Source organism: Rana temporaria, chromosome 6 (assembly GCF_905171775.1).
Source record: "Rana temporaria chromosome 6, aRanTem1.1, whole genome shotgun sequence".
NCBI lineage: Eukaryota > Metazoa > Chordata > Amphibia > Anura > Ranidae > Rana > Rana temporaria.
In genome coordinates this window covers 58,234,396-58,258,511 of record NC_053494.1, presented here as the reverse complement: position 1 = coordinate 58,258,511, position 24,116 = coordinate 58,234,396, and the positions used below count along the sequence as shown (strand labels likewise).

Below are 24,116 nucleotides of genomic sequence, written 5' to 3'. Positions count from 1 at the left end.
CCTCCCTGGGGCCCTAAGCAAAATTACATATCACATTAAAGTTGAGAAGCGGGGGTGGGGGCTGCCGAAAATGACATGTCACATTAAAGATTAAAGTTGTTGTTCTGTCGGAAATGACATCTTACATTAGAGTGAGAAGCGGGGGTGCTGACTTCTTACCTCTTCTCCCATGCAGCCAGCTAATTGAGAAGCGGGGTGAGGGGCCGAAAATTACTTCTCACCAGACGGGGACTCTAGTAATTTAAGGGGCCCGCCGAAGCTTTGTGGGGCCCTAAGCGGCTTGCATTGTGAGCCTATAGGGCGGTTTGGCCCTGTTAGCACATATGCATGCCATGCAGCCTTTTCCTGCTACAGTCTAAAGGCAAGCTCAATTGTACATTATTCTGAAGTTTGCAAGTATGCACCTGTTCAACTGCACAAGGCCCCATACTATTGTGAAAATACACAGTATTCTGGAGACAAAACACTTAAAAGTGCACTGATAGGGGTGTATTAACCTTCAGTTGTTCAAGCCCCCCAGATTAAGCAGTATATAATCATTGTAATGAAAAATGGGGGAGCTAATGTGCAAACCAAAAAGGGGTGAGAATGGAGTGTGAAAACGAAAAAAGCAGCAGCCACCTGATGTGTTCACACACTAACAGTAATGAAAATTGGAGGAGGTAGGGGGCACTTACTCAAGACTAAATAAACTAAATAAAAATAATCCATCATCAATTTTAAATATTAAATAGTAAAAGTAGCTAGAAAAATATCAATCACGGAAGGAAGTAGAGAGAAGACCTTGCTGGAAGTGGCAGCAGAGGAGCATTTGAACCAGGAGATGGGATTGCAATGAAAAGTGAGCAGTGATCGCTTTAAAAGGGATATCACAGAAAGGCTTATTTTAAGCCTATTAAGGTGAGCGGCTGGGGGAAATTTCTGACACCAGCACTGGATGAAACAGCACTTGCACCTTATTGGATATCACTGCAACTTTGAGAGGATTGCTTGCATTTGAACTTTTTTGGGCGTTTATTGCACACTACTGTGGATTGTGGATTTTTTGGAGAAATATTTTCCAGCACAAAGGCTTGTAGATTTTGTACTTGTTTTTTGCACTAAGATTGCCGTGTTGCACTTTCATTTTTATGTTGGATAATTTATTTTATTGATAGATTATTGCTCATTATTCACCTTGCCTACACATACATTTCACACTTTTGATTTTTGGCACTGGATTGTTGCACTTGTTTTGAAGATTTCATTTTATGGTTGATTTATTCTAGCTACTTTTACTATTTAATATTTAAAATGGATGATGGATGCACTTTTTTTATTTTAACTTCGTTTATTTAGTCTTGAGTAAGCGCCCCCTACCTTCTCCAATTTTCAGTATATAATCATGACTTGTCTGACCACACTCCTAAAGTACTCACATTTCACTAGTATTCATGGGCTGGTGGTTAGTAGACATGTGCACTGCCAAAAAATTAGTTTTTTTCGTTTGTTATTTTCGTTTTTTTTGTTTTTTCGTAAAATTCGTAAAAAAAAAAAACTGTTTTCGTTTTATTCGTTTTTTTATTTTTTCGGAAATTCGGGAAATTTTCGGATTTCCGAAAAAACGAACGGAAATAACGAATGAAACGAAAATAAGAAGAATTTTCGGAAATTAGGAAATTTACTAATTTTCGAAATTTCGATTTTTTTGACATTTCGAATTTTTCAATTTTCGAAATACGAAAATATGAAAATATTCGGAAATACGAAATTTCAAAATTTCGAAAATTAAAAAAAAAAAAATCTAAATTCGAAATTTCGAAATTTGAAAAATTCCAAAAATGAAAAATATGAAAATTCAAAAATGGAAAAATTCGAAAATTCTAAAATTTCCGAAAATCCGAATTTCCGAAATTCGTAAATACGAAAATTCGTAATTAACGGATTTCAGAATTTTCGTAAAAAAACTAATTAGAAACAAAACGAATTGCACATGTCTAGTGATTAGGTCTCAAAAGGCCCAGCTGAAGCTGCCAACCTCATGGCAACATGGCCACCCTTCCACTTCCTGCGTATACAAAAAAAAATAAAAAATAGGTCATACTAAGCAAGCCTGCATCCTCTAGTGGCTGAAGGATAAACCACAGCCCACACGACTTGACCATATTAAACAGCATACTGCCCCCAGTGGCCACTGGGAGAACAGTCAGATCTCTTTTTGTAATAAAAAGGAGAAACTGCCTAACTTTTGACGCCTCCAGTTCTATACTTGATAACCCATGATGTGTCCACCACTGTTTTTTTTTTCCTGTTAATGAGTTCTCAATAAAACTTTGTACAAAAAAAAAAAAAAAAACTGCAAAAATGCAGATTTACCATTCCTGCTGCAGGACTCTGGACATAACAGGAGTCCAATCTTCACCCATCATGGCAAGCCTCATCATAAAAAGACCTTCAGGGACTGGGTCCCCCTCAGGAGGAATTTGGGTCTTTTTTTTACAGATCTTCTTTAAATCCTTAGGCCCCTTTCACACGGGGCGGATCAGTAATGATCCGCCCCGTGAACCTCCGCTTGCTCAGCGGGTATCGCTCTGTTGATCCTCGCTGAGCTGGCGCATGACAGGGCGTTCCCCGCACACTGTGCAGGGACCAGCCTGTCTTTTCTCCGCTCTCCCCTATGGGGAGATCAGATGAACACGGACCGTCTGTCCGTGTTCACCCGATCCGATAGAGACGGATGGAAAAGTAATTTTTTCCTCCGTCACACTTTGGCGGATAGGAGCAGGTCGGATGTCAGCTGGCATGTCACCGCTGACATCCGCGGCTCCATAGAGGAGCACGGAGCGCCCGTTCAGGTCCACCTAAAAAACTGGCAGGCAGTCCTGAACGGGCCGCCCATGTGAAAGAGCCCTTAAGGTTTTTTGGCAACGTGAGGTTTCAGCTTCCTCCATAAATTTTCTATAGGATTAAACCACTTTATACCGGCCTAACGCAAATATGCGGCCTTCAGCTTTAAAGGGTTGTACCTGAAGCTGCAGGAATCATCCCAGCACCCCTATTTTTTTTTTTGTTTTAGAGGCGATGGTTGGCTTTGCTGCAATAACCTAATCGGTTTTGATCAGTTCTCGGGTCTAGCAACCCAGATGTCATGACATAACTTCTGGTTAACTGGAGCCTTGAAGGCACCAGATTAAATAAATTAAAAAAAGTTAGTATTCAAAAAACAACCAAACTTGGTGCAAAGGATATACAGATCTTATAGACCCCAGATACCCCCATAAAGAGTACCTGTTACTGCCTATTAATATCACAAGGGGGGTTAAAAAAAAAAAAAAAAATTATCACATTTATTGTAAAGTGACAGGAAAAAAAAAAAAATAATCCGCCCCATCCCTCAATGCTTAAGTGCAGAAGCAAATGCATACGCAAGCTGCGCCTGCAAATGTAAACACTGTTCAATCCACACGAGATATCACCACAAGATTAGAGCGAGAGCAATAATTTTAGCACTAGACCCAACTCTAAACTGGCAACAGTCAAATACCATAATTGGTCACCATTCCACGAGTGTATCTATTCTCTCCGTAACATCTTTCATTATACAAAAAAAATTGGGCCATTTTTTTTTAGTTCATTCATAACGTGTACTTTTTCCCCCCAATTTTTTTTTATAAGACTGCTACGCAAATACAGTGTGACATAAAATATTGCAACAACCGCCATTTTATTCTCTAGAATCTTTACTAAAAATCACACAGACACCTTTTGGGGGGCTCCAAGCCATTTTCTAGCAAAAGATATCGATTTTAACTTTTAAGCAAAAAAAGTGTCAGAAAAAGGCTTAGGCGTGAAGGGGTCAAGGTCTGGAGACTGGCAAGGCTACTCCATGCCTTTATTTGGCTTCCTCTTGAGCCATTCCTTTATTACCTTGGCGGTATGTAGTCCATGTTTGACTGTAGGGATTGTGTCCTTATGGTCAGGCAGCATTTTCCTTCCTCCAAACACGGCGAGTCGAGTTAATGCCAAAGGGCTAAATTTTGGTCTCATCTGACCACAGTACTTTCTTCGAATCCTTCTCTAAATCAGTTACATAGTCATTGGCATGACTGTAGATGTGCCTTCTTAAGGGGAACTTGCCGTATTTGGAGAAAGAAAAACGCTTACTGTGACCCCCAAGAACACCATCCCTACAGTCAAGCACAGGGGTGGAAACATGCTTTGGGGCAGTTTCTCTGCTAAAGGTACAGAAAGACTTTGCCGCACTAAGGGACCAATGGACAGGGCCATGTATTGTAAAATCTTGGACGAGAACCTTCTTCCTTTAGCCAGAACACTGAAGGGCCATGGATGGGTCTTTCAGCATTATAACGACCCAAAACATACCTCCGAGGAAACAAAAGAGTGTCTCAAGAAGCACATTATTTGTCATGAAGTGGACTAGCCAGTCTCCAGACCTTAATCGTATAGAAAATTTATGGAGGGCGCTTAAACTTTGTTGCCAAGCGACAGCCAAGAAACCTTAAAGGGGTTGTAAACCCTCCTGGATGTAACAAGGTGAAAACTTCTGCCCCCATTTTACTTACTTGAGCCCTGAAATGGCAAAGTCGCGCTGTCTTTCTGCCAAGGGTTTTCGGCTCTTGATTGGATAGATTGATAACAACGCAGCCATTGGCTTCCACTGCTGTCAATCAAAACCAATGACGTGGGCGCTGGGGACAAGTCCTGCATTCGGGGGCTATGGATGCCAAATCCTAGACTCAGGAGCGTGCCCGCAAGGTAACCCCCAGGGAGAGCACTTCTCTTAGGGGGTTATCCGATGCGGGGAGGAGCCACAAGAGCTGCAGAGGGACCCCAGAAGAGGATGAAAGGGGGGCCACTCTGCAAAACAAACTGCACAGTGGAGGCAAGTATGACGACATGTTTGTTATTAAAAAAATAAACCACAAACCTTTACAACCACTTTAAGGATTTACAAAAGATTTTTTTTTTTTTTTTTTAACACAGAAGAGTAGACCAAAAACCCTCCTGAGATGTATGAACATCTGTTAACTACAACATCCTAGCTTGCCAAGTGCCAAATGTTTCGCCAGGGACTAAGTAATGTTTTGCTTGGGGATCGAATACTCATTTTACTCAGTGAACTGCAACTGTAATTTATTAAACACTTGTATCATGTGTTTTCTGGATTTTTGGTTGATATTCTGTGTCTATAATTTAAAATAGACCTACGATACAAAGAAATGAAGGGTTTATCATTTGTAAGTGGGCAAAGTTACAAAATCTGCAGGGGATCAAAAAATGTATTTTCCCCACAGGTTTGATGAGCTAAAACTGACCAGGTTTGGTGCCCATGGTTTCAAGCATCTGAATAACTGAATGTGCAGAAAACAAGACTGGCCTTTTTTGTGACACTTGGGGACAAGGTTGGCTTGAGGAAAAGTGTGCATGTAATGAATAGGAATATATATATGTCAGCCAACAGGTTAGGAAAGATTTGTTGCTCACAAGGATTACAAAACAAAAAAAAAATTGATTCTCGTATGCATGCATGTACACATACACACAATCACTTGAATTTTTATTCAGAAATAATAGTTAAGAAAAGTCCCTTTAAAGACGGTGGAATCAAATCTGTGCCATTGGCTCTGTGCCTACCGTCTCCATGGCATTACGCAACATTGCAACACAGTTTACAAAGATGAATAGTGGAATCTGTCATTGCATAACAAAAAGCTTTTTCCCCAGTTTAGATATGCAGTATGGCACAAAAGTGATCACCCAAAAAAATAACACAACCCTAATACGGAGCTCACTGCAATTCCTTCTACTCGAAAACATTTAGAATTATGGCAATAAGCCTGTATTTATGGAGCGATTGCTGTGTATACCCTTGGGAGAAGGCTACAATCTATTAATCTCCAGGATTCTTTACATCCTCCACCTCTTTTCTCGGGCCTATTCTTTTTTTGCGAATGCATCCTTTAAAGAGGCCCCTGCTATATGTTATGCAAGATCCAACTATAAGTTTGAATACGCTACAGACTTAGAAATGTTAGTAGGCAAACTCTTGGTACAGATTCTCAAAATCACTACATTTCACCACTTCTGTAATTGCCAAGTAAGGCATTTGCATACAGAGAGCTGATCCAGCTGGTTTAAATTTGCTCAGTAACCAAGAGATTTTTTTCTTCTGTACTTCATGTAAGTAATCACAGTATATGCACATCTAATAATGGTGCTTTCTTTGGCTTAAAAATGCCTTAAGCAAATATTTTCCTATCATCAAGTTTATTTTCTTTTTATTTGTCAGGTCTAGGTATCTGTCACAAATGTAGAGCTGCTTGTTTAGACTGGAAAAACCCACCACGTTGCACCTTAAAATCGTGCCAGAGATGTGTTTGAGAAAAATGTGCATGTCCTGCTGACTAAAGAGCTATTCACAGTCCCTCATCCCAGAGGCACCTGTGAAAAAAAATTAGGATTTTATGCTCACCGTAAAATCTCTTTCTCCGAGTACATGGATGGACAAAGCCTTAATCTTGACATAGTGGGATTAACCTATCTTTAGAAATGACTAGGCAGAAGTGTTAACTTCAAAAGCAGAACCGCCCCGCCCAGGGTGCGGTCCCACTGACTATATCCCCTCAGCCTGCACCAAACAATTCAGTTCGTAGCAAGCAGTACAGACAAAGAGGGGTGGGTGCTGTGTCCATCCATGAACTCTGAGAAAGGATTTTATGCTCACCGTAAAATCTATTTTCTCTTTCGTTCTTGTAATAGTGGGACATCCCAAAGCAGTGTCAAAATGAGGGGTGGGAACAGCATAAAAATAAACTTCACCCCAAAACAGAGCTCCTCATCTGAGGAGTTGTAACTCTAAACAGCCGCCTGCAAAACTTTGCGGCCGAAAAAGCATCCAAAGATGCACTCACATCAACTTGTAAAAGTTTAGTGAAAGTGTGACCGGGCAATCTGGGAAACAGACACTAGATGTCAGAAACCCCAAGAGGCACCATTGCCCTAGTCGAGTGCATCGTGATAGGGAGGCCCCCGACCCTTTATGGCGTAAGCCTGATCAGGATCTGTCGGGTCCGCCTCAAAATGGTGGCCGATGAGACCGCTGGGCCCTTCTTGGGACCAGCCACCGAAACACCACCGCCTGACCTGAAGTTCTGGCCAGCAGAGGAATAGTGACCAAGGCTGATTCACAAATTAATTTTAGGCCTTGTACTAGTAGGTCAGCTAGAGCTACCTCGTTCGAGGAAGCCTGATGCTTGTAACCCATATATACATACATACATACATACATACACTAAAAGTTTATAATCACTTAAAATGCAGGGGGGGGGGTTGGGTAATTTTTCATAGAAGCCTTCAAAGCATTGCACCCACAATCAAGGTATCATGGGTGCAGTGCCAGGCTTAATTGTCTGTGTAAAGCCCATCCTGCCCATTTCAAAAGTGACAGTGGCTGCAGAAGTGAACATACGGTCAGAGAGGGTCTTTGAAGGGTGGAGTTACTTAACAAGTTGCACCCTAAATGTGTGTGTAATATGTTGAAGGGAGAGTTAGCTTTTACATTATGAAGAATGGGACAAAATAGAGCCTTTTATGTATAATCACATAACACACACCACCAAAAATCTAAATTAAAGCGCAAGAAATCAGGAAGGCTTTGTGTTAACCAATAGAAAAAAAAACAATGAATATTAGCCATTTAAAAATAAATTGCTAGTGGAGATTAACAATGGACATACATTTTAAGCCTGTTCTTGCTACACAGCCATGCAAGTTCCTGAATCCATACAGCCCCTTCTCGGCAAAGAGCTGTATGCATTAACATACCATTTAAACTTAGCACTCACTTACTGGCTCCACAGACATCTGAATATCTGCTTAGATGACCCTATATCCCATGGAAAATCTCTAATAAATCACGAGCTTCTGAGTCTTTTAAAACCGTCACTATCCAGCCAAAACAAAGCTTGCCTTGTGCATTAAGCACAGGCTGCAAAAACATTTTATACATTTATGGAATGCTTATCCTGTAACAAGCTTACAGTTTAAATGCCATGCTTAGCTCAATAAAATCTCTGCAAGATAAAGGAACATTTTCCAAGAAGCATAATATAGATCTTTACTGGTCTAAGCCAGTGCATTCCATACCATTTTAGACAAAATTACAGTACAGACAAGTCTATTTCTTTCAGGGAAAGCAGCAGCACTGTCAGAGTCAACGAAAAAATGAACTAAATTCCTCCAACACAGTCAAGGTGAATGGAGGAACCCTCCCCACTGACAGAGGGGACTCTATGCTGTCCAATTACAGACACTAACCAAGATTTTTTAACACCTCGCACCTGCATATGAAAAAACTGTTCAAACCACATGTGAGGTATCGCCGCGATTGTTGGAACAAGAGCAATAATTCTAGCACTAGACCTCCAACTCAAAACTGGTAACCTGTAGATATTTTTAAACCTAGCCCTTCCACGAGCAGGAGCCATTTTGAAGCATGACATGTTGGGTATCAATTTACTCTGTGTAACATTCTTTCACAAAATAAAAACTACGGTTTTGTTCAATTAAAAAAAGAACACTTGCAAGACCGATGCACAAATACGGTGTGACCGTATTGCAACGACAGACATTTTATTCTCTAGGGTGTCTGGGGAAAATATATATATATATATATTTTTATTTATATACGTTTGGGGGTTCCAAGTAATTTTAGAGCAAAAAAAAAAAAAATGTTTTAACTTGTAAACAGCAAGTATGAATAGGCCCGGTCTTTAATTAGTTAAACGCTTACAGGAAGGAAATGACCGAGGCTGAGCCACGTTCAGGTCGGCCAGCGACAAGCAGAAACGCAGACATAATCGAGTGAATGCGGTAAATGGTGGCACGAGATCCGTGACCGACTACGATTAATGGCTGAGGAATTGATCATTAGGAAGGACATGTTGCGCACCATCGTCCGAAGATTTGGGCAAGCGGAAGCTTTGTTCCCAGTTTGTGCAGCACAAGAGATTAGTTTTGAACTTTCCTTCAGTTTCAGGTCATGTCCCTGTGTTTTTGATCTTTGCTTTATATTGAAAATAGTGCCCCCTGCATGTATTTAAAATATGCAATCATGTCTCCCCCTTTCCCTTCTTTCCACTTTTAGATGAAGCTTCCAAAAAATGCATTTCATTGAAGTGCAGCCGTCCAGAATAACTTCCTTAACACAGCACAGGGGGGGGGGGATTAACCAGAGACTCGCTCACCTGAAGCTTTTTTTGTTTCATCGGTGATGCCTCCAGTTATGCATCCTAGAATATTCTACATTTGCTTTTCCCACTGCTCATTTAACAATCTGAAATAAGTACCCCGCCCCCCAAAACTTTTTCCTTTGTAGTGTTGCCCAGTACTGTACCCTATCAGAGAGCCAACACCCAAAATAGAGAGGTGTTCTTACAATAGAAAAATCATAAGGCTCCAATGCAAGACTGATCACTTGATATTCAGGGTGACACAAACAAGTTTGGGGCTTAATGGAGAAATCCTGGCATCTGTTGGCAGCAGATGACATGCTTTTCAAGTATGTAAAAGAATATCCCGAAATCACATACAGAAGAACTCAATCCCTACGTGATCCATTATTATTATACAGGATTTATATAGCACCAACAGTTTACGCAGGCCATTTCATGTGGCCCTCGCACCTCTCCTGCAGCTGCAGGAGAGCTCCAGCCCTCCTCTGGTCCTCCTGAAGACCATGTACTTTCTGCTTTCAAACAATGCATCCAGCAACTTCCCAGCAGCAGTATAAGGAAAGGGGGGTGCACTCCGATGTAAGGGAGAGTAGGGTGGCTCTTGACATCTAATGCAAGGGAAGGGGATGCGCTGGACATCTAATCTTAGATACAACCAGCCCTTTTGAGGGCAAGCATAATGCTGATGTGGCCCACAATGAAATTGTGTTTGACAACCCTGCTCTAGAGCATATCCCCAACATGAGCAAGGTGGGGGACAATGATAAATCTCTATTGCAACTTGAGACTAAATAGATTTATACTTTTATCAGCCACCAGATATCCTGGGCTAAACAAAGCCATTAGCTACAAGCAAGGCCTTTACCATTCTGCCCTCAGTTCAAAAACCATGGTGATATATGGGCTGCAATGTACATGACCCTGGTTGGCCAACACCATATAGAATGATGGCCCATATTCACAAACAGGTCTTCACATTAGCGCATGATGTCATCACATGCGCAATCAGCACTCTTTGGCATCTGCACTTGATTGGCAGGAATCCCTGCCAGCAACTGGGACCACCATAAATAGCCCTGCATGGCGGTGGCTTATTGAGACCATTCGCCCTGCACCTACCTGGGAACCACATGCTTTTATATGCAACCTTGAAGTAAATTCTGCAAACACTTATGGTTCATCACACCACTTTGTCTAGTTTACTGGGCCCTGGTCGCTATGGCAAAAATTTGTCTTTGAGATCTGGTTGGTTTGAAGCTAGAAAAAAAAACAATGTAACCTTGTAGAGGTGCTGCTGCACACCCTGGCTTTGGACTTCTTCCATCTCCTCTTGCTGTGATATTAGCAAGGTAAGAGTTCCCTGTGACTGTATATATCCATCACTCAGCCCAGTCCCTGACCAAGATGCACTAAAGTTCTAATACAGCGCCATTCCTGTTGTATTTTCAGCCTTCCCTTTGGGCTCCCTCTGGTGGTTAAAAAAATAAATTGCAGCTATCCAATTTTTGAATGAAGCTTTTCATTTGCAATAGGTAATCATCATAGCTATTGAGCAGCAACTAGTATTGGCGTTCATCCAGGGGGAGATGGAGCTCTCTCTACAGGCACTTTGGTCCTTCTATGACCTACTGATATCCTCTGAAATGGTGGCCCATTGACCCGGATATGTTTGCATATTGACCCAAGAGCAGTCTTTGGGGTAACAGTATTTTTAGTTGATTATGTGCATTTTTTTATTTTGTATAAAGAGGTTTAATTGACATCTGTCTTTTATGTTCCCATTGTATTTTTGTCTTACGTTTTCTTCTATACATTGCAGTGAAGACGCTGTACACAGACATCTAAAAATCTCCTGAAGAAGCTATACACTAGCGAAACATTTCAAGAATGACGTTTATTAGTAGGCATATTTCCACAAATATGCAATTTTAATTTGAGATTATTATCTGAACTAGATTTTTTTAATAAAATGTGTTAGTTTGTCTTTTTTTTTGGCACCTCAAAGTCCCATTCCAGCCTTTTTGCTAAAGCTACGCTCAGCAAGCTTATGGATGCAAAGTGTCCATGCCAGCACGAATCTGCTTTTTTAGAATGTGTAAAAAAAAATAAAAAAAATTTAGATTTACATACACAAAAATTGAGCCAGAGTGCATATAAAAATTTGGTCATAAAGGCACAAAGTACAAACCTTGAAAATATTGTTCTTATTACAATAAGACAACACAGCATCTCTTACCTATTTGTACTTGATCTGATTTGCTAAGAGACACAAATGCTGATGTATCATCTATCCATGACACTTGGATATTACCTGGAATAAAAAGAAAACGAAAATTAACAAAGTATTGCAACTTCACCCTAAAACAGTGGGCCTTGTGCATTCATCTTGAAAGCAAGAACAAAAACAGCAAGGACCCTTTACAATTTGGTCAATATAAAGGACCAATCAGAAGTTGAAATTTATTAATTTAGCATAATCCAATACAGATCAGAATACAATAAGCTGAAATTTTAAGCCATGGTTAAATTAGAACTTCACCCAAGAAGGGAAGTCACGCTATAACCTCCCCCATATATTTGCAATGTTTTCTGTTGGGAGGGGGAGACAGATGCCCAATTTTGATACGGCAATCCAAATGGGAGGTCAACATTTCTCCCCCTTCTTCCCCCTCAGCCTCTTGGACAGGTCACAAGTCCCAGGAAACTGCAGGGCCATTCACAGGGTGCAGCATGACTCAGGCAGCCATCTGGAGAGGCAAGGTGTCCGTTGGCTGCCCACAGTATTTTGTCACCCGGACCCAAAGATCAATGAGGTCAGATGAGGACATCGCTGGATCCTGGGACAGGCAAGCGTGCATTTTTTGTCAGAATTCGTAGCTGCTGTGAACCTTGTATAGCAGTCTAATCAGTTTAAAGTAGAGTTCCACCCAAAAGTGGAACTTCTTCACATTTGGCATGTCTTTTTGGGGGGGAGGAGGTGCCTAGTTTTGACAGGTACCCAGCTCCCACTTCTACTCACGCTGCCTAGGCAACTCCCCCCTCCCTCCCTGGCCATTCAGGACACGCAGAGTGACTTTGCACAGTGCGCACCCAGCTGTGAAGCTGGAATTCCGGGCCACCAATTCCATTCAACAGAGCCAGCAAGTATAAAAAGTTGTTTGTTAAATTATATAACACTTACAAATCATAAGAAATGCTCATGGCATATGTACAAATTGTTTGAAGAGAGGACATTTATCCATAGCTTCCAATGGGACCAAAAAGATAAAAGGGTTACATACACACACTGTACACTCACATTAAACATAGGGGACCCTTGATCAAGTCACACGAGTTGGCAACGTGTCCAATATCTCTTCTGCATCACGGCTGGACCGGAAGTTTGAGGATCTTATTGTACTATGCCGTTTGCCTATGGTGTTTAATGTGACAGTGACAGTTACACTATGGAGAAGCTCTTCACTTGTATAGGAAGTTATTTCTGCACCGGAAACTGACTGCATCGGCGTGTACTAGACCCATTGGAATACATGGAAAACATTGCATACATGTTTAGTGCAGAAACTGAAAAGGGGGGGGGGGACACTGAACGGGGGGGTCTGCATTGAAGAGGTGGATACACTGAAGGGGGGTCTGTGTAACATGCAGGGGGTCCAGGGCTACAGGGTTCTGTGTAATGTAAAGGGGTCCAGTGATGCAGGGTGCTGTGTAATCTAAAAGGGTTCCAGAGATGCAGGGTGCTATGTAAAGGGATGCAGGGGGCTGTGTAACGTAAAGTTAAATTAAAACAAAATTTGTTACAAATATTTTTTTCCTCTTTGTGTATGTTTAGGTGACCAGGGGGCGAGGGGTGAAGATGGGGGGGTGGCGCCAAAGGATTAGCTTGCACAAAGCGCCTGAACACCTAAGTCCGGCCCTGATTTTGGCACACACACACACACACATTAAAACAAATATTACATCTGTCAGGATGTGCTCAGGGAAAGGCTGAAGAAACATTTCTGATTAAGATGTTTGAAACAAAAAAATAAATAAATAACATCTTATCTGGAGTAGTTTAACATTGAGGGAGATAAAATAGAACTGAAGCACGTTTAAAAAAAAAAAAAAAAAGAAGAAGAAGAAGGAGGATACAACAGAGCTGTACACATTAGGCAGGGTTTCTGAAAATCAGTCGTATGAGAAAGCATAATTTATATATATATATATATATATATATATATATATATATATATATATATATATATATATATATATATATATATATATATATATATATATATATATATATATATATATATATATATATATATATATATATATATATATATATATATATATATATATATATATATATATATATATATATTACACATACACACATATATTCACACACATTCCAGGGAAGATGCCTGGTTCAAAGGCTGCAGTGAAACAAAGTCACTGTATTCCTCTATGGCATTTGTCACCCACTGGTCTTAAAGTGAAGCTTCCCCAAAAAGCTCTGTTTGTTCGCATCCTCCCCCCACCACTGTCACATTTTCCCCTCAATTGGGGGGGGGGGGGGGCAGGAATTTGCTAGGAGATCTACAATAGTTCCTGCCCTTTCTTCATCCCCCCACCCAACTGCCTTTGACACAGAGGTCCCAGAGGATGACAGGACCATTCAGAAAGTGTGTGATCCAAGCATGCCGGGCACCCGCAATCGTTCGTTACAAAGCGAGGATCGGGAGCTGTGTGTGTAAACACACAGCTCCCGGTCCCGTCAGGGGAGAAATGCCTGACCGTCTGTTCATACAATGTATGAACAGCGATCAGTCATTTCCCCATGTCAGTCCACCCCCCCCCCCCCTTCAGTTAGAACACACCCAGGGAACATACTTAACCCCTTCCTCGCCCCTAGTGTTAACCCCTTCCCTGCCGTGGCATTTTTATAGTAATCAATGCATTTTTATAGCACTGATTGCTATACAAATTGCAATGGTCCCAAAAATGTGTCAAAAGTGTCCGCCATAATGTCGCAGTACCGAAAAAAAAAAAAAAAAAAGCTGATCGCCGCCATTACTAGTAAAAAATAAATAAAAAAAAAAAAAAAAAAAAAAAAACCTTGTCGCTATATTTTTGTTTACAGCGCAAAAACTAAAAACCGCAGGAGGCGATCAAATATCACCAAAATAAAGCTCTATTTGTGGGAAACAAAAAAGGATGCCAATTTTCTTTGGGAGCCACGTCGCACGACCATGCAATTTTCAGTTAGAGCGACGCAGTGCCGAATCGCAAAAAGTGGCCTGGTCTTTGACCAGCGATATGGTCCGGGGGTTAAGTGGTAAATGGACATCTCAGCTTCCGTATGGTATTTAATTTCAAAACTATAAAGTCCTCTTCTGAAATACATTACACACCTTTTTGCCTGAAAAACTGCTCAACAGTCCTGGGTTGCCTGGTTTTGTCGTTTTTTTTGTTTCAAGATGTGCCAAATGTTTTCAGTTGGTGAAAAGGCTGGAATGCTGGCAGGTTAGTTAAGAACAAACTCTTTCAAAAAAGTTAAGACGCTGCATAAAACTTACATAGAAATACCCAGAACGTAATGATTTGGAAATCTCAAACCCATAAAAGAGGTCATTTTGAATTTGATGGCACCAACATGTCTCAAAAAAGCCGTCAATAAGTGGTACAAACAAGAGATGGAAGAACATTTAGCAAATTGGGTTAATTGGCAACATGTCAGTAACATGATTGGGAATAAAAAGAGCATCTTAGAGGGTCAGAGGGACTTATTAGTAAAGATGTGCCAAGGTTCACTAATCTGAAAAAATGATAAATCAAAACATTTCAAGAATCTGGCTAACTCACTATAAGGGACAAGGCCAACCTCAATATTGGAAACGCGTTATCGAATGGCCCTTAGGTGGCACTGCATTAAAAACATGCATGAGTCTCTAAAGGACATCACTGCATGGGCTCTGGAATACTTCAGACAGAGAGCTTTACCTTTTCATGTTTGGATGGCACAGGTAACTGTTTGAAAAAATAAATAAATCATGCAAAGAAGCAGCCATATCTAGACATGATACAGAAATGCTGCAGCCCATTTAAAGGTCTGTTGCAAAGTGGTCAGACTAATTAAAATTTGACACTCATTGTCAACCATGGGTGCTGCATCCTCTGAAATAAAGAGAAGAAACTTCCAGCTTGTTATCAGCGCTCAGTTCAAATGCCTGCGTCTGCTATGTATGGAATTGGCAGCTTGTACATCTGGAAAGGCAGAAAATGCTGAAAGATATATCCAGGTTTTAGAGCAGTATACGCTCCTTAACAGATGTCTTTCAGTGAAGGTTTTGCATATTTCAGCAGGACAATGCTAAACCACATACTGCATCTATGACCACAACAGCATGACTTCATAGACGTCTGTTCTTAACCAGCCTGCCTGCATTCCAGACCTTTCACCAACTAAAAGCATTTGGCACATCTTGAAACAAAAAAAATTGTAAAATTATATACACACACACACACACACACACACACACACACACACACACACACACACATATATATATATATATATATATATATATATATACACACACACACACACACACACACACACAAACACCTCAATTTTTTTTTTTTTTTAAAAGGAACACTTATGAATCAGAACTCCTGGGATATTGATCTGGTCAGTTAAGTAGCAGAGGGGGAAGGGTGTAAACAGAGGGTGTTAAATCAGTTTCGGCTGCTTTGCCGTTAATTGAAATGAACAGGTGCACTAGATGGGCGTCAATGAGACAACCTCCAAAACAGGAATGTTTTTTTAGGTGAGGCATCTAACTTTTTTTCCCCCCTACTCATCTTTTCTGACCGTTTTTCACTAGTTTTGCATTTGTTTTTTCACTACTGGTAGCATGAGGCGATACTTGGACCCTATTAGAAGTTGCATAGGCAGTCCAACTCTTCCAGGATGGCACATCAATACGTGTCATTGCCAGAAGGTTTGCAGTGTCTCCCAGCAGTCTCAAGAGCATGGAGGAGATTCCAGGAGACAGGCAGTTTCCCTAGGAGAGCTGGACAGAGCCACAGAAAGTCCTTAACCCATCAGCATGACCGATATTTGCTCCTTTGTGCAAGGAGGAACAGGATGAGCACTGCCAGAGCCCCACAAAATGACCTCCAGCAGGCCACAGGTGTGAAAGTCTGACTAAACAATTAGAAACAGACTTCATGGGGGTGGCTTGAGGGCCTGACGTCCTCTAGGGTGCTCACTGCCGGACACTGTGGAGCTTGATTGGCATTTTCCATTGAACACCAGAATTGGCAGGTCTGCCACTGGTGCCCCATGCTTTTCACAGATGAAAGCAGGTTCATCCTAAGCACATGTGACAGACGTGAAATGGTCTGAAGAAGCCGCTGAGAACTTTATGCTGCCTGTAACATCGTTCAGCATGACTGGTTTGGTGGTGGGTCAGTGATGGTCTGGGAAGGCATATCCATGGAGGTATGCACAGACCTCTACAGGCTACACAATGGCACCCTGACTGCCATTAGGCATCGGGATAAAATCGTTGGACCCATTGTCAGACCCTACGCTGGTGCAGTGGGTCCTGGGTACCTCCTGGTGCACAACAACGCCCAGCCTCATGTGGCGAGAGCATGTAGCCAGTTCATGGAGGATGAAGAAATTGATACTATTGAATGGCCCCCACACTCACCTGACCTAAAGCCAAAAGAACACCTCTGGGACATTGTTTCGGTCCATCCGGTTCCACCTCAGTCTGTTCAGGAGCTCAGTGATGCTCTGGTCCCGATCTGGGAGGAAATACCCCAGGACACCATACGTCGTCTCATAAGGAGCATGCCCCGATGTTGTCAGGCATGCATACAAGTACTTGGGGCCATACAAACTACTAAGGACCATTTTGAGTCATTGCAAGTTGAAAGTTCAGCAAAATGGACTAGCTTGCGGCATCATTTTCTCACTTGGATTTCTGGGGTGTCGAAAATTATCCATCTAAAGAGGGCTGAATTCAATTTCCATCAAATGAAGCACCATACTTTCATTCCTAACACATTACCCAGTCCATATCAGTATAGATATCCAGCATGAGATTTTTGCCCGTTGAGATCTGAAATGTTTTCAAAGTGCTCCTTTAATTTTTTTTGAGCAGTGATAGATCACACACAAACACACACACACAACACACACACACACACACACACACACACACGTGTGTGAATGCTGTAAAATAAAAATGTATTTTCATTCATTTACAAAATGGGCGAACAGAAGAAAATCAAATATAAGGTGACTTACCCTTTGGCTTCAAACCAGCATCAATTCTTACACTTGAACAAAGTCTGGTATTTTGAAAGATTGGAGTCAGGCACATGAATTATACCCAGCAGGTGCTAATGGTCACCAATTTCACACTGTGCTGTGAACACGTCTGCTGCTGACTGTACTCACTGGAGGTTTTACGATAAATACGCTTGATGATATGGAGTTGCCAGCTGCCTTTTTCCTGATGACTACATACAGCCAATGTTATTAAGAACCATCTTTGGTGTAAAGAACAAGTTCAGGAAGTGATGGTTTGGCCCCAGAGCCCTGATCTTAACATTGAGTGTCTGGGATTACATGAAGTAATAAGGATTTGAGGCATCCTATATACACAAAGTGTTTGGAACAAACCAACAGTCAAGTTCCTTCAAAAACTATGTGCAAGCGTACCTAGAAGAGCTGATGCAGTTTTGAAGTCAAAGGGTGGTGACACCAAATATTGATTTGATGGTTTTTCTCTTCGGTTCGTTTTTTTTCCCATTTTGTTGATATCAAAAAACACACAAAATTTGTATATTCAACCATGTCATTACATGTACCTGCCATACAAATATGGGTACAAATGTACATTGTACATGGATATAAAAAAATCTGACATCTAGCACCAGTTATACATTATGATAAAGTATTGTGCTCTGCTATAACCTATATTGCCGAATGGTAAAAAAAATAAAAATAAAAAATTCTCAAAACTAAACAGTGCACCATGTCTGAACCTTGTATAGAAATTGCTATACATGGTGCATTCTAATATTACATCACTTATGTCTTACACAGGTGCCAAACACAAAAAACCTACAAAAAATATAGGTTTCCCATTACATGCCGACAAAAAGGTTATTTTGCAATTCGATATAGAATGTATAATGGTATCATACTAAACCTTACAAAAGGCATGTGGAAGAATGCTTTTAAGTATATAGCTCAATTAATCAAATCATCAACGGCCTATAGCTCCCATCTATTGACACCTGAGAAAATAAAAATATGAAAAATACCCAAAATAAAAAGCCAGAAAAAAAATAAAATAATGTATATAAACTATGCTCATCTGAGCCTTGCAGACTAGAAATTAAGCCAATAACTATGAAGTCATTTGAATACAAAGCAAGGCTTCAGGACATCAACCACGTGGAAAGGAAATATAAAACCCATAAGTTTAGATGAAAATTCCCACATATGGGAATAGCTGTGCAGATATTTATCAATTCACATAATTTGGTCCCAACCCACTGTCATACAGTATGTGTGAAATGGTTAAAATAACTATTTACTAAAAATAAAAAATAAAGTATATGGAGCATTTTTGATTGTGTACTTTATTACCCACATTGAAAAAAAAAAAATTACAGTCCAATATACCAAAATAAAAGCCCAGATTACTGAAGCTAGATTCATGTAAACATTAAAACTGTTGCTATTTAACGGGAAGCATGGGGGGGGGGGGGACTCCACAAACTAGTTACTTTACACCATACCCATTCCATTGAGGATTAAAGGGAGGCTTGCAATTGTTCTGTCAAAAACCGTATGGGAGATGTATCTACTATGTGCACCATCAGATAATCATAGGCACAGAGGGCCCTACTTAAACCCCTTTCACACTGGGGCCCCCCCGACAGCGCCACTAATTTTAGCAGCACTTTAGAGCGGTTTAAAGGGGTTGTAAAGGGGTTCGTCTCAATAACTGCCTCTCAGATACCACGCCGTGAGGCTTAGACAGGCCACCTCCGGATGGAATATCGGACCCTGTAGAAGTAAGTCCTGCCGGGGAGGCAACCGCCAAGGCGGCCTGACTGCCATTTGAAGAATGGTGGTAAACCAAGCCCTTTTTGGCCAGAATGGAGTAATTAGGATTACTTCCACCTTCTTCTGAATCTTCCTCAGTACCAAAGGAATTAGTTGAAACTGAGGGAAGGTGTAAGCCAGCTGGAAGTTCCAAGGCTGTATCAACGAATCTGTTCCCGGGAACCGTCTTCTCGGTGAATGGAGAAAAAAAACTGGGAAGTTGCATATTTTCTTCTGACGTAAATAGGTCTATTTGTGGTTGGCTCCAGGCATGGGTGATCAACGTCAAGACTTCCGGATTTAGGGTCCATTCTGCTTCCTGAATCCGTTTTCTGCTTAGAAAATCTGCCACTATGTTCAAAGTGCCTTTGAGGTGGATTGATGACAAGGACAGCAAATGATTTTCTGCCCATTTTAGGATGGTTAAGGCGAGAAGCTGAAGTGACCTGCTTCTTGTGCCTCCTTGCCTGTTTAAGTAGGCTATGGTAGTGGCATTGTCCGAGAAGACTTAAACATGGGCACCTTGAAGGTCTGTGGAGAAGGCATCCAAAGCTAAGGCTACTGCCCTTAGTTCTCTCCAATTGGAGGACTTTTCCGCTTCTGACCGGGACCAAACCCCCTGAGCATAGTTTTGACCCAGATGTGCCCCCCATCCCCATAGGCTGGCGTCTGTTACCACTCTATTGGGAATGTCCATAACAGGCCTGCTGAAAGGTTTGCCAGATTTCTCCACCACCACAGCGACCGTTTTACCCTGGTGGGGATTTTCACCTTTTCCTCCAGAGATTGTCCTGTGATCCCAAATTTTCAGAAGGAAACTGAAGCGGTCTGAAGGGAAGCCTTGCCCACTGCACCGCTGGCATAGACGAGGTAAGGATTCCCAGAGCTGGTTTATCTGTAAAGAGGCTACAACCCTGAGCATTTTTAGTTTTTTGTCTTCTGGGAGAAAAATAGTTTGCTCCACTGAGCTTATGATACCCCAGAAATTGCGCTTCTTGGGTTGGATTGAAATTAGATTTCTCTATATTTATGATCCAGCCCAATGCTCCTAGATGACTGCGAGCTCTCTCGAGATCCTCCAACAATTTCTCCCTGGAGGTGGCAAAGAAGAGCAGGCCTTCCAGGTATGGAATTACCGCTACCCCCTGTAAGCGAAGGGGAGCTAGGGCTTCTGCCATGACCTTTGTAAATATTCTCGGAGCTGAGGAAAGGCCAAAGGGGAGGGCTTTGAATTGGAGATGCACGACCTCTTTTCCCATGTTTACCGCCAACCTTAGACATTTTGGGGATTGGGGGGGCTATGGGGATATGCAGATAGGCATCTCGCAGGTCGATTGATGCCATAAAGCAATCATTTGTCAAAAGATTTTTGACAGTGAAGATTGAGTCCATACAGAATTTTTTGTATCGGACCGATCTGTTCAATGGCTTTAGGTTGAGAATGAGTCTGAAACTGTCAGACGGCTTTTTTAACATGAATACATGGGAATAAAACCCTTGATAAAGCTCCCCCTCTGGTACTAGAGTTACAACCCCCTGGTTCATCAGATCCTTCAAAAGGTTCTTCATTGCTAGGGATTTGACTATATCTCTTGGTAGTTGTTAATAGATACCTCTCTGGGGGAGGGTCCGAGAACTCTATTCTGTAACCTTGAGACAGCATAGAGAGAATATACTCATTTTCTGTTATGCTTGCCCAAAAAAGGGAGAAAACGCTGAAGTCTTCCCCCTACCTGCAACCGGTTGTCCTTGTGTTTTGCTGGTTGCCGCAGGAGGATGGAAAAGGACATTACTTTTGCCTTTTGCCTTTCCTGACCAACCTTTCTTTCTTGAGGCTTACTTTGTTGTTGAGCCTTTTGAGGACGAAAAAACTTCTGCCTGACTGATTTTTCTTTTTGACAGGGAAAGATTTTTTCTTGTCTGCAGTCCTGTCAAGCACTGCATCTAAATGTGGCCCAAACAATAAATCCCCCTGAAAAGGTACTCCACACAGTTTGTTTTTAGATGCCGTGTCCCCTGGCCAGGTCTTTAACCACAGCACCCTCCTAACCGAATTAGTAAGGGCCGCGGACCTTGCTGTCATTCCGATAGATTCTGCAGATGCATCCGAGATGTAGGCTACAGCAGCTGAAAGGGTTGAAAAGGAGTCCAAGATTTTTTGTTTGGCGAATCAGCTATTATATGAGCCTTAAGCTGGGTCAGCCAATACTCCATGTTTCTGGAGACGCAAGTAGTCGCCATTGCTGGCTTAAGGTTGCCCATGATGGATTGCCAAGCCCTTTTTAACTGCTGATCCATATTTTTATCCATGGAGTCTTTCAGAATCCCTATGTCCTCAAATGCTAGATCAGAAGATCTTGAAACTTGAGAAAAGGCTGCATCAAGTTTTGGAACTTTATTTCATGGAGCTGCTGGGTCTTCATCAAAAGGAAACCTTCTTTTGTGTGCTTTAGCAAAGAAAGGTTTCTTTTCAGGATCAGTCCATTCCTTCTTGATTGCCTCAGAAATAACTGAATGGACTGGGAAGGTACACAACTTGGGCTCACCGAGTCCTGCATACATCCTGTCATGTAAAGATAATTCCTTACGCTCCTCCTCTAATCCCAACGTTGCATGGACAGCTTTTAGGAGGGCATCAACTTGCTTTCAAAGACAATTTATATTTTGAAGACACATTTTCCAGCTCGTCTTCCTCCTCTCGATTCCTGGGAATGTGAGGAGGAAGGACCTCCCTGGTTCAGAGGACTCTCTTCTGCCTCTACTGCAGGAACTAACAGTGAGTCTTGTGAGGATTGTGAGGTAGAGGCTTGTATCACGGATGGTTTCGTGAGTGAGGATTTAAATGACTTAATTGTAGCATCCAACTCTTTAACAGATGTGATTATGTCGCTGCAAGCGGTAGACGCTTCCTCTTTCACTAATGGGTCAATACATGACTGACAGTTTTTCTCCAGCCTTCAGAAAGTTTGGACTTGCATGAAGGGCATTTCTTTTTATTTCCAGGTTCAGAGCCTTTGGCCTGATAAAGAAAAAAGAAGAGATCCTTAAACACTCATGTGCCCAAACAGGCCACCCGCCACCAGGGGGGGGGGGGGGGACACTCACACCCCTTTAAGGGAGAAGAGAGCTAGAGAGAGACCCCAAAGTAAATAAGGGTAGAACTTCAGTCTACCCCTTACCTGGGCCTTGCTGGTGCCAGTGCCTGTTCCACTCGCTGCGGATCCTGCGTCCATGCTGAGGCAGCAGCGCGATGCTGGTGGTGAAATGCCGGTTCCGGACTCCACTAGTGCCACTGCACCGGACCAGAACCAGCTAATAAGGCACCAGACCTGTTCCTCCCTCAGCACTTCCTGTGGAAATTACGTCTATGCCCTGCGCCTGCTCGTAGGATACCGCCCCTTTCGGTTACCTCACTTCCGGGGGAAATAGCCTGGCTGACCTTCCCAAGATGGCGGCGGCATTCGGCTGTTTGGACAGGAAATAAAGATGTCCGCGCCTGTAGCTTGCCAAGGAGCAGTATCCCTGAGCAGTCCTGGCTCACTGAGCACCGATGAGGGAGAAGGAGCCCATGCACGAGGCACTCTCTAACCAGTGAATGGGAGGACCAGACTCTGAGGTAAGAAAAAACAGGTGGAGTAGGGAGACAAAAAACTCTCCAAGGAGAGCTCCTAACCCCCACACGTGTTCCCGCCGGAGGAAACACAAAAACTGATAAGTGGAAGGAGCCTCCCTTTTAAGAAGTTTGGTGGAGGTGTGTTTCCTGTCTAGTGGGTGGAGCCACGCTCTCAAGGTGCTGTCCTGAAAGACGATAAGGGAAAACCTGTGGTCACACTGGCTCCTATCAAGATCTGTATGGTAAATTTCAACAAGGTTCTGATGTGAGAATTCTAGCGTTAATTGGCAAAAGACATGTTCCAATCCAGAATCCTTCATGTAATCCTCCCTACCCCTTCTTATAATTAACACCCTCAATGCTTTCAAACATATACCTTGCAAGTGTTGCCCCACCTGTGTTGAGTGTCATCACAGCACAGAAACACAAAATGGCAAAAAACTGGAAGGCATTAAAGGGGTTGTAAAAGGTACAATTTTGTTGTCCCAAATGGCTTTTTTTTACCTTAGTGCTTTTGCTTTTAAATGTTTTTATTTTTTCTGAGAAATCATCCCTTCCTGTTCTTCTGTCTAACTCCACACAGTAATGCAAGGCTTTCTCCCTGGTGTGGAGTGTCGTGCCCGCCCCCTCCCTTGGACTACATGAGAGTTAGGACACCCACTAACACAGAGCTCATTTCTCCATCTGCAACGTAGAGAGCGTCCCGACTCTCCTGTAGTCACAAGGGAGGGGGCGAGCACGACACTCCACACCAGGGAGAAAGCCTTGCATTACTGTGTGGAGTTACAGACAGAACAGGAAGCGAGGATTTCTCAGAAGAAATAAGGAAATTTAAAAAGCAAAAATCGAAGTCTGAGGCAAGTGAAGGACTGCACTAAGGTGAAGGAAGCCATTTAGAAAAAAAAAAAATATTGTACCTTTACAACCCCTTTAAAATGCATTTGTGCCATTATCCAAGGCAATATTTTGCCCAGGGTTCTGCTCTGAAAACCTTTGAACTACCAAGTACACGCAACACTTTCTGGTCTAAGATATTGAGAAATAACTCATTTACCAGTGTATACTGTACAGTTTTGCAGATCCTGCCAAAAAATATGAAATTGGATTGATTTACTGTAAAAGCTAGAGAATCAAACCATTAAAA

At 42.0% G+C, this 24,116-nt stretch overlaps 1 protein-coding gene across 1 annotated transcript in view; it reads right to left on the bottom strand.

Moving 5' to 3' along the window:
* Nucleotides 1-24,116, bottom strand: part of PARN (poly(A)-specific ribonuclease) — a 153,469-nt gene that overhangs the window by 45,529 nt on the left and 83,824 nt on the right. The window contains exon 21 of the mRNA XM_040356872.1: nt 11,470-11,544. Coding sequence (XP_040212806.1) covers nt 11,470-11,544 — 75 coding nt within the window. The remainder of the gene's footprint in view (nt 1-11,469; nt 11,545-24,116) is intronic.